At 59.9% G+C, this 14,224-nt stretch overlaps 1 protein-coding gene across 1 annotated transcript in view; it reads right to left on the bottom strand.

Annotated features, from left to right (window-relative positions):
* NIBAN2 (niban apoptosis regulator 2) overlaps positions 1-13,566 on the bottom strand; it is a 30,916-nt gene extending 17,350 nt beyond the window's left edge. Inside the window, exon 1 of the mRNA XM_065853887.2 lies at positions 13,375-13,566. Within this exon, the coding sequence (XP_065709959.2) occupies positions 13,375-13,429 (55 nt within the window). The 5' untranslated portion in view covers positions 13,430-13,566. The remainder of the gene's footprint in view (positions 1-13,374) is intronic.
* Between the last annotated feature and the right edge of the window lie 658 nt (positions 13,567-14,224).

The following is a 14,224-nucleotide window of genomic DNA, read 5'->3' on the forward strand; positions in this document are numbered from 1 at the left end:
TGCGCCGCAGCTCCTGTCTGCACAACTGTGTGATTCTGGCCGGGGCGCTGGGCAGTGACGCTGACAGCTGAGATTTAAATGGACATCTTGTGGTTTCATTTCCTTTCAGCTCATGGGAAATAAAAAAAGCACCCCCAGTCCCCGGGGCGGGTGAGGCGGCTGAGTCACTCATTCTTGCCTGATTAACAACGGAGCCAATTAGGAGGGCTTAAGTAAATGGAAAAGCAAAAGTCGATGACTTGCAAACATTGAAACAAAAGATTTGCAGTCAAATACCCAAGGTGACTAAAGCTCCCCCGGCCCAGCAGGCCCCTTTGGGGTGAAAAGGGGATGCTGACAACACTGGGCTGGGATATATTTGTTATATCAATATATAATCTAAAAGAGAAAAAAAAAAATCCACCCCACGGTTAATTTTTCCTATTTAATAAAATACTGCAAATAAAAACAACATTGTAAGTGGTACAAATATACCAGATAGTACAATTTGATGACAGTTTTCTAAGAATATTTGTAGCGTGAAGAAAAGCTAAAAATTAATATTTCTCGACTAGTATTTCATTGTCTTGGACAGTCTGAGCAGAGGTGACAGTCCCCGAGCAGCCAGGGGACAGCGCGGACTTCAGCTCATCCCTCTGGTTCCTGGCAAGGGCAGGGGGAAGCCACCAGCTCCGTGGTGGCAGAGGGGTGACCACAGCCACCGCCTGGCTCAGCAGGAGCCCCAGTGCCAGCACCTCTGGGCACAGGCTCCATCTCTCCCCCGTCCCTCCCCATGACTCAGCCGCACGTGGCGGCTGCGGGCAGAGATAAAGGGGCTCTGTCTGCAGCAGCGGCTGCACACAGCGGGCAGAAAAAGGGTGCTGGGCATCCCAGTGCTGGGCAAACCCCTGAGGTCAGGCTGGACACAAGGCTGGGGAGGGATGCAGGGAGCAAGGAGAGTTATCTCATAGATATCTGGGTATCTCATGGAATTACAGAACAGTTTGGGTTGAAGGGACCTTCCCAGCTCCCCCAGTGCCCCCCCTGCCATGAGCAGGGACATCTTCACCAGCTCAGGGTGCTCAGAGCCCCGTCCAGCCTGGCCTGGGATGTCTCCAGGGATGGTTCATCCACCACCTCTCTGGCCAACCTGGGACAGGCTCTCACCACCCTCAGGGCAACAACTTCTTCCTCATGTCTCGCAGGGTCTGGCTATGTCGCATTCCCTGCCAGGTCCCCAGGGACCCACACAGCCACCCACCCAGCCAGCACCCCCACCGCGAGGACACCCTGGCAGTGGGATGGAACAGGCAGCACAGGTTTGTCCTTGTCCCGGATGACGCCCAAGGATCATGGAGCCTGAGGCTTGTCTGGGCGAAACCAGCCTGGAGAGACAGCTCCTGCTCCTGCCACCCCCTCAACCGGTCATGCCACCACAGCTGTCACCAGTCACAAAGCCATGCACAATGGCATGGACTGGCCAGGAAGGTGACAACCGCTGGACCAGCCGGTGCTGCCAGTGTTGGGGTTTGCACTCCCAAAGGCATGTGCAGCCTTTGCATGTAGAGAGGTCACAGCCCGGCCACAGCAGCACTGGTCTGGTGCCAGTCCCTTTGAAGCAGGGCAGGAGGTGGATTTCACCCTCAGAAGGACTCCAAAAGCTGCCCGAGCTGGTCCAGCAGCCTGGGCTGCCTGCGTCCTGCCCTCAGAAGCATCCCCAGCCCCACACATACACATCCCACGGCAGAACCCAGCTCTTATCCTGACCTCCCATATGACCAGGGCGAGCTCCAGCACCTCTTAGAGCAAAGCCAAGGGGAAAAAAAATGAGCTCCAGGTCTCACCCAGAGACCTTATCTCCTGGAGCACAGCACAGACAGCCTGACCGTATTCTTCCCTCCAGCTGCCTGCATTTGCTGCCTGTGGTTTGTATCACCACAGTGGGGATCCCAGGGCTCTAGGAACACCATCCTGGCACCTCTGTCTTGCAGAGAGCCCTGTCAGCAGGAAGGCATGGCCAGAGCTCGTTTTCCTCATTACCCTCGAAATCATGTGAAAATGAGAGTGATGCTTTAAATAGTCCAGGCCACGGCCGGGAGAGTCAGCAGATCTGGCAGCGGGGATGTCGGATCTTGCACAGGTTTTGCTGCAAAGTTTTCTCGGCACCCCACCCAACAGTGTTACCCTTCCTGCTCTCCATCCTCTCAATGCATCCATGATCTATGGAGGTACCTGCAGGATCAAGGTTGTTGCAGCATCACAGCACGTCCCAGGTGGGACAGAGTCCAGCAGGGACAGGGATGTGGCTCAGCCCAGGTGGTTCCCCAGAGCTGGAGACCAGCTTGGGCTCCCCCAGCACTGGGCAGGCTCTGTTGGGGATGCTCGACAAAGCTGCTCTTCAGATGAGCATCCCCCCCATATCCCTTCAAAGATGACTGATCAGCTGAGGTTGTTTCTAATGTAGCAGGATCTTGAGTGGGCAGCAAAGGGTTAACGCTTAACGGGAAAAGGTAGGGGAGGGTGCACTGCTCCTCTGCACCCAAAACAGCCAGCACCCCTCTGGGGACACAGAGCTGCCTCCTGTCCCTTGGGCTGTCCCCTGGGGCACAGTCACCAAATTGTGTCCCCCCAAGGGCCAGGGAGTGGGTGCCCGAGCCCTGAGCAGGGTGGCATCGCCACAAGTGTGCATGGCCAGGGGGGAGCACTCAGGGGACAGGGTTCTCCCAAATGCACCCCACGGGGTGCAGGGACAGTGAGGACGGGGTGCTGCAGATGAACAGCTTGTGCCTGAAGCAGCACATGTATCCACACACGCCCATGCACAAACATGCAGAAACACGCACATACATGCATGTGCACACGCATGCACACACACACCCTGCCATGCACACACCCATGCACACTTACACATACACCCCCATGCACACACTCACGCCCACACATGCCCTTGCACACTCCTACACACACGTCGTCCCCCCCGCAAGGAGAGGCTGGAGGCCACATCTGACAAAACCATGCAGAAAGAGTCATCCACAACCTCCCTTCAGCCCACATCCCGTTTTGCAAACCCGAAGCCCCACATCCACACCCTCCAGAGACCGTGTCATCCCTCTGCTGCTGTTTAAATACAGTCGGGGGGGTGAGGGTGCCTTTGAAATCCCAACCCTCCCCAGGACCCCCTGGGTTTATGCAGCTGAGACGAGTGGGAGCAGCAGCTGGGAGGCGGGTGCCCAAGCCCTTATGGGATGCCGCAGGGATGCCTCACCATGGCAGGGAATTTTCCCTCAATCCAGAAAAAAAATAAGAAAAACAAAGGACAAAAATCTCATTGAAGCAGAACCCCCGGGCCAGCTGAACCGTGGCCCCCGCACTCATGATGAAACCTCTCCTGGCTCATTTTCCCAGCTGTCATGGGACAGCTTGACTCAGGGGGGGGTGCAGGAAACCCCCAGTTCCCCTGGACATCATCCAGGTGTCCCTTGTCCCCTTCGCTGCCTGCACAGCAAGGGGTTGATGGCACAAGCAGATGCGTGGGGAACCGTGCCCCTATCCCAGTGAAGGTCCATCTGTGTTACGGTGGTGATGGCCTGTGCCATGGTGGCAATGGCCCATAGGACATCCCGTGGGTTGGGGACACGTGAGCAGCGTGTGCTGGCCTGGCCAAGCTTGCCAAGGCTGTGGGAAGGAGCTAATCACTAATTTAGCCAGTAAATTATTAGCGAGCAGGGGCAGGCTGCTGGGGAGGGTGGAGGCTCTCAGCAGCCCCAAACCAGTGACACTGACAGGGACATCCATGGCTGGCACACAGTGCCACCAGCCCACACCTCGGGGAGGCAGGAACGGACAGAAGCCAACTTCCACCCAGATAAGGGCAGAAAAAAACCAAAAGTGCCGCCCCCCCCGCCTTACCCAGCCACTGGCTGCTGGGTGCAGGCAGGGGTGCTGGTGCAAGGCGGGGGGGCACGCTCATGGGGACACCCTGTGGCATCCTCAGCTGTCTCCAACGTCACAGGGAGCAGCCGCCAGGCTGACAGTTCCTATGTCCAGTGTGTGAGGGGGTAGCGGAGCCACCGGCACCCTGCCTGTGCCAGGCTGGTGGGATGGGAGCCGGGCAGGACAGACAGTGCCACCGTGCATGTGATGCCTGGAATGTCACCCAAGCGCTGACTTTCCCACGCTGGCCCCCTGCCTGTGCCCCGTCCCTCGCATCCTGTTCTCGGGCTGCTCCAGCTTTTCCCAGCCAGGGAGAATGGGGACAAGGACACCGCAGGGAGGTTGATGCCACCATCACCCCCTGCAGCGGGGCTGCTCCAGCAATCCTGCACTGCTGCCTGGTCTAAATGTGCCCAGGGGGGTTCCCCACTGACCCCGGCCACCCTTGTGTGCCCCAAGTCCTGACATTATGCAGACAATGAATCCGGGCATCCCCCACCAAGGGTGCACAGCACAGCAGGAACAGGGTGCACACATGGATGGGGTGCACAGCACACATGGATGGGGTGCACAGCACACACAGATGGGATGCTGAGCCAGACCTCAAACCAGCAGCACCCTATGAGCCCTGAGCACCACTGGAGCTGCTGAGCTGGGAGTTACTCACAGACACAAGCTGTCCCCACCAGGCACACAGTCCACGGCTGTGTCACACACCCCCCGCAGTGCTGAGTGGGGCTTAGGGCAGGCTCATCCCTATGAGATTTTAGGAAAGGCAGTGTGACAGGGCACGTGATGGCTCTGTGCAGGCTGAGCATCAGCAACTCAGTGACAACCCGCAGAATGGACAGTGCAACTGTCAACTGAGCATACAGAAGAGCTGCGAGCTGCTGCATCTCCCTGCAGGAGCACCTCGCAGCAACAACGGGTGCACTCAAGGGGTTAAGCCCCAGCTGGCATTTCAGGATTTTGAGAATTTGAATGAGTTCATTTCCACCCAGAAAACACAAACTCCTTCACATGGGCCTGACTCAGCCTGGCTGAGCATCCCCTGAGCATCCCCCTGGGAGGGGGGTTCCAGCACACGCTCTCAAGGCGATCCTGGGGCTGGAGGGGACAGGAACCAGCTCCTCAACGGGGAGGACACAGTGGCAGAAAAGGGGCTGAAGATGGGCTTGTTCCTGATAAAAGCAAAACCCAGGTGCTGACCCAGTATCCCTTCATATCTTCCTCTCTTATACAGACCAGGCAAGACTGAAACAGGGAAAAACAAATTGCGGAGGGAGGAAACAAAGGCTGGGGACAGTTTCCCTCACTGCCCGCAAACGCACTCTCCACAGAAACCCACGCAAAATCAGTGCGGGGTGTTGCTGCTCCAGTGTGCTATTGGGATTCAGACTGAGCTTATCTGGAACAACCCAGGAGCAGCCTGCTTCCAGCGCCTGCCCCAGCTCTTTGCTCCTTCCTCTGATGCTGGCACCTGGGACATTGTGCAGCACCAGGGGACCTGGCACGATGGGGATCGCTGCCTGGCTCCAGCACCATCCCAAAACCCATAGGAATATTTTCAGCTAGAAATCGTCTCAGAGGCACGGGCTGGGCTGGGGCTGAGCCGAGCAGCCGGCTGGGCTCTGACTCACGCCTTTGCGGGGAAGGGTGGGCAGGACGGGGGCTGAGCAGCAGGAAGGGATGAGGCAGCGGAGCCTCAGAGGAGAAACCAGCTGGGCCCAGGCCTGAACCAGTTGATCGTCTCTCGTTGATCCTGCCTTTGCCAGGCTCGGCTCTGCCCCCGGATGAGTCAGAAGCACCCACGGTGCCAGCTCAGGGCTGGGGCACCCGTTGGGGACATGGCACTGCGCTTTGCCGCCTGCAAGGTGCACCCCGTCACCAGCGCCCAGCACCCTGCGGCATCCCCCATCCCGACTGCTGGCAGCACCCTGTGTCCCTGCGGATGTCCCTGGGGTTCTGTCCCCACCGTGGCAGCACCCAGCCCGTGGCCCAGCACCGCACCCAGCCGCGGCGGTTGCACCACGGCTGCACCACGGTTACACCACGCCGCTCCCCTCCCAGCCCCGAGCAAACAAACTTGCCGACACGGAGCCGTGCTCAGCGCGGCTGCGGCCAGATCTAAAGCAGCCCACGGAATCCACGGGGCCGAAAACGAAGCAGAGCATTCAGCAGCGGCTTAGAACAGAATGAAAATCCTCGATTGCGCTTCGGACACCTTTCACCCGCTGCTCCTGCACCCCAGTCCCAACCACAAAGCTGGACTCAGCCCCCTGCACCAGCCCCACAGCTCGGGGCACATCCAGCCCAGCAGACAAGGGATTAGCGCCCGGCTACGTGCCGGCGGGTGTTTGTGGATGCTGGTCTCCTGCTGCTCCCCGGGAACAAGGCTGCTGCGGGGCTGTGTGCAAGGAATGTCCATGTGAATAACAAACAGCATTCGGAGCCTTTGAACGTCTCTGGAGAAGCCGGTCAGGGCTGGATTGAGCCCAGCGAGAGATGACTGCCCTGAACCTCCCTGCACAAACAGCCTCCGAGGGATGGGGGCAGGAGGAGACCCCTCCCTGCCCACTCAGCCCTGCCTGATCCCAGCAAGACCCTCCTGCCTCATTCCTTCCCGTTCACCTTCAGGGGTGATGCTTCAAAGCCACGGGGCACAGGTGTCCACACAGCACCCCAGCTGGGCTAAACCCACCCTGTGCTAAAGTGCCACCTGCCTGGTGGGCACAGCAACCAGGTTCAAGACCACCAGAAGAGGTGACTACATGGGCAAGACAGTCAGGAGACGTCCCACGGGCAGGGAGGTGGCTGTGGGGAGGTGAAGCATCCCCCTGGAGCAGGCTGGCTCAAGCTGGATGCCACCCCCAAACCCCACGCTGGACCAGGACCCGCTGCCCTCATCCCAGCTGCAGTCGCATCATCCCACGTCTCGTGCCCCAGAGACCCATCAGTGTATGGCCAGGCTGGAAAAGAGCTGCCAGCCCCTTGGCGCTCACCCCACTGTGGTGCTGCCCCACAGCAGGGTGGGACGCACCATCACCCCTCCCCAGATGAGGTCCTGCTCATCTGCCAGCACCAGGCTGGCAGCATTGCACCCATGGTGCCACCTCCACTGTGGCCAAGCCAACACGAGGGTGCAGGCAGTGGCGCTGTGGGCTGCACTGAGAGCTGCGGGAACAGGGGGTCCCCAAGGTAAAGGGGTTAGATCAGACTTGGACATCCCTGGGTCTGTCATGTTCCGGGTGCCAGAGACAGCAGGGGGTGGGTGGTCCTTGCTCTGGGATGCCCCAGCAAATGCTTCTGCGCTCGGCAGGGGTCAAGCAGCCGGTCCCCTTGTGCCCCTGTGCCCAGTGCAGGGAGAGGAACTGATCCTGGCACACTCTCTCTCCACTGAGCTGGCTGGTGACAGCGGGAAACCCAATCCAGCACGGCAGGAGGAGGCCAAACAAAGACTTTTATGTACATCCACAAAAACAAAAACCAAGAGGTATTTGAACAAAACAGCCCTGAGACTGTGCCGGGCTCTCACACGAGACAGGGCAGCCTGGCCCCCTGAAGCCGTGGCAGGACAGAGGGGCTCCACCTGCCCCACAGCACCCATCCCACACCACGTCCCCACACCTGTACCCTCTGCCCCACAGAGGGCAATGCCCCAGCCCAAGGTGGCCATGGGATCAGTGTCTCCCGAAGCTGAGGATGCGCCAGAAGCACCAGGGGCCCTGGTGAACTGTGGATGTCTCTGGATGGTGGGCCAATAGGGTTGGCAACAAGTGCCAGGCGGCACAGAGCATCACCAGCATCTTCCTCACTGCAGGAGGATGGGCAGAGTAAAGCAGCTCCTAGGAGAGAGCCAGACACCCTTGACAGGATGTCCCCAAGGCAGGAATGTTCCCAATGTAGGGACACTCCCAAGGCAAAACTCTGTCCTTGTCTCAGGTGATGCTCTGCATGTGTTGGAAGCAGAGGAAGGGGATCAGGATACTTCCCACGGCTGAGCCATAGTTGCTTTAAGTACCTGGGAGCTGGCAGTCCTGCTCTGCTGCCCCACGTAGTTGCACTGAGGTCACCCCAGCTTTGGGGCATGTCCCTTCAGGCAGGGAAACCCCTCAAGGGGCATCACGCCTAGTGCTGAGCAGAGCTGGCAGAGGGAGCCAGGACAAGTGTCCCATGCCCCAGGAGCCACCAATGCAGCAAGAAGGGAGGGAAGTCCTGCCCTGGGTCCCCTGCCAGCTCCAGGGCAGAGTGTCCCATCCATCCCTGCTGTGTGGGGACATCCCATCGTGGGGATTCCTACAGCAAAGGGATCCAAGCCCCCCAGGGCAGAGCTGGACAGATCCTTGCTGGAGAAGGGCAGGAGGGCACAGAGAAGGGCATCACGCTCTACCAGCCAGAGCCGGGACCTGTGCTGAATGCAGCTGCCCTTTCCCTTTGAAAAAGGGGAAAAGGTGGAGCTTTAGTCCTTCCTCCCACTCCGCTCCGGGCAGGCTGGGAGGAAATCTGCTTGTTGTGAGCGCTGGGCTCTGCTCTGCCCCTTCCTCCCCACTCGCCCCCCCGGCACCGTGCTCACCACAGAGCTGCTGTGGGCACATCCAGGCACGGGGCAGGGCTCAGGGGCTGGGGGGCACAGCCACTGCCTGCAGCAAACGTGGGGTGATGTCTTCTGCAAACTGGGTGGTAGGACCAGACCTGGGTCCTGCAGGGGCAAAGCGGCTGCTCAGCCCCGTGCTGGGGTACTCAGATGCCTTCAAACATCACGCTGGCAAGCTCCCGTGGACAAGCATTCCCCCAATCTCCCTGCCCACTGGAGCAGCTGCCTTCGGGGTTGTGAAATAAAGCCTGGTGGCAGGATGCTGTAAGAGGGATGGAAATGGGGAGGGTGGGTCCGATGCCACTCCCTCCCCATGGGCTGGGACCAGGCTCCTGGGTGTGTCCATAGGACCCACCACTCATTGCATCCCTATGGACCAGGGCTGTCTGCACACCTTCCCTGGGCTGTTTCGGTGACCGTCCCCACACCCACATGGCACCTTTGCTGTTCCTGGCGTGGGGCTGGACCGGGAGCACCGTGGTTACAGCAGGGCTAGGGGTGGGAGCCAGCAGCTTGTTCCAACCTGTCATGGGGCTTGGGAGCCCCTCAGTCCCCAGGAGGGTGGGATAGAGCTGACGGGGGCGCGCTGAGCCTCCCTGGGCTCTCAGCCAGCCTCTGCTGCAATCTGGGGACAGGGGGGAGGCAAAGGCTTGGGAAACCCCAGCTCTTGGCTGTGCTTCCCTTGTGGGGTCCCTGCAATGGGAACGGGAGTGTCTGACACTGCAGTGAGGGGGATCCTGCTCCATAGAGTGCTGTTCTGTTCCGGGGCTGACCCAGAAGAATGGCTGCAATGCCAGCTCTGCTCCTTCTGCTCCCAGGCAGAACAGAGATGCCCTCCCTAAGTACCCCAGTTTGCTCAAGGCAATGCCTTTGGATAAGCCCTTGCTGGGGGAGGCAGGAAAAGGCCCCCCAGGAGGGAAGGCAGCTTCTGCCCCAGGGCTGGAGGGTTCCTACCTCCTGCCCATGCAGGAGGGCCACCGACACAAGAGGCCCCCACAGCCAGCGATGTCCCCTGCCCCGACACGCTGGCTCCGAGTGAGCCCCATGCCCTGACACGACAGCTGCAGGTAAAGCCCTGGCTTGCCAGAACCAGCCCTTCCCCGCTGGCAGGGAGCCCTGACATGCCAGGGGAGTTATTTATTTCATGATGAAAGAAGACACACTCTTCTTTACGAGAAAGCACTCTATAGCTCCAGCACATTGCAGTGCCGATCCCTCAGAGCCTCCCTGCATCATCCCACCCCAGGGCAGGGTGAGGTTTTCAGCCTCAAGACCAACCCCAGAGCCCAACACCAGCAGCCACTGCCTCCCATGCTGGCTGGAGCTGAGCTGTGGCCATGGCAAGGAAACGAGTGCTGTGATTCAGGAAGCCACAGCAATCTCCCCCCCCAGCACACCACAACCAGACACTTTTCCGTGTTTGCTGGGCACCCCCGGACCTGACCCCACAGCCTATCCTGTTGGCACCCAGCTTCCTGGTGGGAGAAGGATGCTCCTCGGTGACGCTGGGGACAAGCAGCCACTGATGCCCCACAAGTGTCATTGGAGAGGAAAGGATGTGGGTTCAGCACCAGGGGTGAGGCTTGGTGTCACCTCTGCCACCATTGCGTGGGCTGATGTCTGTAGGAATTCCCACCCCAATTAACAGCTGGTTTATTCGCAAATTAACGGGCTGGTGACTCCCTGGAGATGCCAGAACAAGGTGTGAGTTCCCAGGAACCCTCCCTGCTCTGCCGCCCACCTTCCCATCCCTCTGGCTGCAGAAACACCCGGCAGCTCCCACCACATCCCTGGGCTCTCCCACTCGCCCAGGACCACCAGCCCCACGGTGCAGAACCACCCAGCTCCTGCCACCCCCTAAAGAAGGTGACCATGGGGCTGGGACACACCAGGGAAGGAGTTATTCCAGCATGGGGGAAGAACTTCACCCAGCCCCTTGCTGAGGGCACCAGTCCCTGCTCCAGCCCACAGAGCAGGTCGGGAGCAACTCCCAACCCACATTTGGGAGGAAGAGGAGGAGGAAGCAGCCAAATGGTGTTGACAAACAAGCTGGGTGACTCACGCCAGGACAATGTCAGAAGCAGGGTGGCAGAAGGAAGCACTTACTGGCTGCCCCATCACAACTGCTCCTCAAGCCCATACATGGTCATGGAGACCCCAGAGAAAGGGAGGCAGGAGCTGCTGGTAGCACTGCCTGACAACCACCCTGGTGTAAATCACATCCCCCAACTGCCCCATCAGCCCAAGCGCAGTGGGACATCCCTGGTGCTGGCAGGGATGCTGCCCACACACCTGGTCCAGCAGCAGGAGGATGGACCAGTCCCACCAGCAGGAGGAAAGACCCTGATCCTGAGCCACCAACAAACAAGTCACGTGTGTGTGGCTTGTGACATTTGGGAGATGCTGACATCAGCCTCACCACAGCCACCACCACGTGAGCTGGCACAGAGCATGGGACCTTCACAGCATGGCTGTGATGGCAGAGGGGATCGCACCATGCATGGCATGGGAAGGCTTTTTTTCACCTCCTTCCTGCCTTTAACCCTCCTGCAATGCTGACAGCTCTGCACCCAGCAGGGAGGAAAAGCCCAGGCTCTCCCCATATCCCTGCAGCCCAAGGATTTGCTGCATGTCCAGCCAGTGCAGTTCTACTGCTGCATGGGGGCTGCGGCCATGGGGAGCATCAGCAAGCCCAGAGAGCCCCCCGTCCCTCCTGTAATTAGGGGTCACGTCAGCCTGGGCAGCTCCTCCAAACTCGCCAAAACTGGGAGGACAACAGGGACAAGTTCCTTGGAGAAGGGATGGATCCCTCCCCGGGTGCCGGCAGGAGCAGCAGCAGTGGAGAACAGGCCAAGCGAGGCAGGAAAACCCGGAGTTTTCCCCGCCACGTTGCTTTGCATGCCTGACAGCAAGTCATGCCTTGCCTGTCGGGTTATGGCCCCTCCCAGCTCTGGGGGCTCTGCACCCAGCGAGGAGCCCGAGCAGAGAGGTGCTTAGTGAACCCAGTAGGCTCCAGTCTCTCCCAGGGAGGTGTCCCAGCACAGCTGTGGGTCCCCCCTACTCACCCTGAGAGCTCAGAGCTGCAGCATGGCTCAGGACAGGTACCAACTTAATCCCCATAATCCTATTTCACAGGAATATTATTTTCCCCGTGAAAACTTGTCTGCAGCCCACACGGGCTGAAACCCCCCTGTGTAACAGCTCAGTCCCTGCCAGGGTGCAGCTGTCCAGCCTGGCCTTGCAAACACCTCATTTCTGGCCCAGCAAGACAGATTCCTGCACAGGAAACCCAGCTGAGCTTCTCCTTGTTATTCTTCCCAGGCTCTTCAGGATTAAGACCGCAGGGCTTGGACAGGGAGCAGCCTCTGTACGGAGAACTAGTAAGTTAAAGGGAGGTTCGGAATGTGCTTTGAACCCAACCATGCTGCGGAGAGCAAGACTCGACACCGTGTCACACACAGACTGGATCAGCCGCGCTGAGCTTTAACTGTGCACCACGAAAATCCCACAGCGTGTTACAAGCTCACCTTCAAAGTTCGCAAACCTGCTGGCGTCCTGCTGAGCCACATACCATGTAAGCATTCCTGCCAGTGTCCCAGGACGTTGGCATCAGGTGGGCTCCACCGTACACCGTAAAACATCAAGCCCGTGTGCCAGTACCCGGCACCTGCACCCTGCTGTTCCATCAGTGCCAAACCCACAGCAGCTTTTTACCCAAAGACCTTGGGGAAAAAGGACTTCAAAGCCACTCCCGTGGCTTTATGGCAGAGACAGAGGAAAGATATTGCAGAACCACCTCCAAAGCCCGGTGATCCCCAAGCCCTTGAGCTCCCAGCAAGGTGCACAAGGTCCAACATGAAGCCACCTTATGAGATGCAGCTTTGTGGGAGGGGGTTGCTTAAGCCAGCGGACAGCAGGGTTTTTCAGCCTGGGGAGCTGAAACCAAAGCACAAAAGGGCTCAGAGGTCAAGTCTTGCCTGCTCAGGAGCCCCAGGGAACGAAGCGCCGGCATCACAAGTGACGCAAGGCAGCTCAGGGCGGGGGGGCACGGCACCCCGACGGAGGGGTGACCCCACTTATGGGGGTCAAGCATGTCACCGCAGGCACTAATTAGCAGCCCTGCCCTCCCCAGCCATCCCTTCGCACAAAACCGTGCCTGTACACTCACTGTAATCCCACGTTCCGTGATTCCGGGGCGGCACTGACCAGACATCCTGCGCCGGGCAGACATCCCGGGACGGCTGGGATCTCAATAACCACATTGTCACCCTTCCCCATCCCACGGTGGCGGGGAAACTGCTGTGTCCTGCCCGTGCTGAGGCATCCTGGGGTACCCCAGCGGTGCAGCCAGTCCTTTCCCCTACCCCAGAACTCTCCCCCAGCATTGCTAAGAGGTAGAAAGTTCATCTGCCGGCCCAGCCCCAGCAAACCCCATGTTGACAGTGGTTTCCCTGCACAGGACCCGGCTTGCCGGCATCTCTCCGGAGCGCAGCTCCCCCCTTCCCTCCCCGCAGCCCGGGGAAGCTCAGCGCACGAACACGCTCCCCGGTCTCCGGAGCCAACACAAACACCCCCGGCACAACCCAGCCTTTCATTTGGGAGGCAGACAGGCACCTCGGCTGCCTCCCTCACCGCCCCCCCCGCCCCGGGCTGCGCCCAGCCAAGGGGACAGGCAAAAACACAGGGAAACTGCAACGTGGTGGAAAGAAAGAAAGAGAAAAAAAGAAAAAGTTGAAAGTGCGGGAGAGAGGGGAAGAGTAGCCGGGGGACCCTCGGGAAACACGGGGGGTGTGTCCCCCCCGCATGGACTGAGAAGAAGGATGGGCAGAACCCGGGTGGGATACGTGGGAAGCGCGCCCGGGGCTCACCCGCGATGTGCTGGCGGCGACCCTCGTCCAGGTGCGTGGAGACCACATCTCCCATGGCGAGCGGAGCCGGCCGGGCCGGGCGGCGGCAGGAGGAGGAGGAAGAGGAGAAGAAAGAAGAGGAGGAGGAGGAGAAGGAGGAGGAAGGCCGCGCCCGGGGCGGTCAGGCAGCGCGGCGCCCCATGGCAGCCCCAGCCCGGCCACTCCTCCCGCACCGCCCCGCTGCAGCCGCGCCAGCACCCCCCGCCTCCTCCTGATAATTAGCCGCTGTAATTTGCTGGCTGGGGGATGGGGGTGGCTCAAGGAGAGCGGTTGTGCCACCCCCACCCCCCACCCCGGGGTGCTGGGAACCCCCCCCAGCTTAATGGCATCGCTGTGTCCCGTCCCTCCCCACCGCACACAGCGGGGGGACCCTGCCAGCCCCGCGGCTGCTGGCGCCAGGGAAACCAGCCCCGTCTTGGCACCGGCCTCCTCCGCTCCTGACATTGCTTCACGGGGCGATTGCAACACCCGCTCCTCCCTTTCTACCTGCGCCCTCACGCCCAGGTCCTCAGCAGCCGCAACCTTGAGCTCTGCTCGATGCCAAGGTGAAGGGCGGCCGAGGAGCGGGGCAGAGCGGGAGAAGGGCGAGGGGTCCCGCTCCCTCCCCGGTCCCCCGGCCAGCTCTCATCATATGGCACAATGGCATGGAAAAACTCAAGTTGCCTTAAAGCACTTTCTGGCCGTGGATTCTGGACCAGGAGCTGTTTGGTCCCACTCTCCCAGGGTGGGGCAAGCCAGGAGGAGGATGGCACGTCCCAGATCAACCAGCATCACTGGTGAGCTGGAGGGTACACTCAAAATGCAATACTAG

This window comes from Patagioenas fasciata, chromosome 20 (assembly GCF_037038585.1).
Source record: "Patagioenas fasciata isolate bPatFas1 chromosome 20, bPatFas1.hap1, whole genome shotgun sequence".
NCBI classification, from domain to species: domain Eukaryota; kingdom Metazoa; phylum Chordata; class Aves; order Columbiformes; family Columbidae; genus Patagioenas; species Patagioenas fasciata.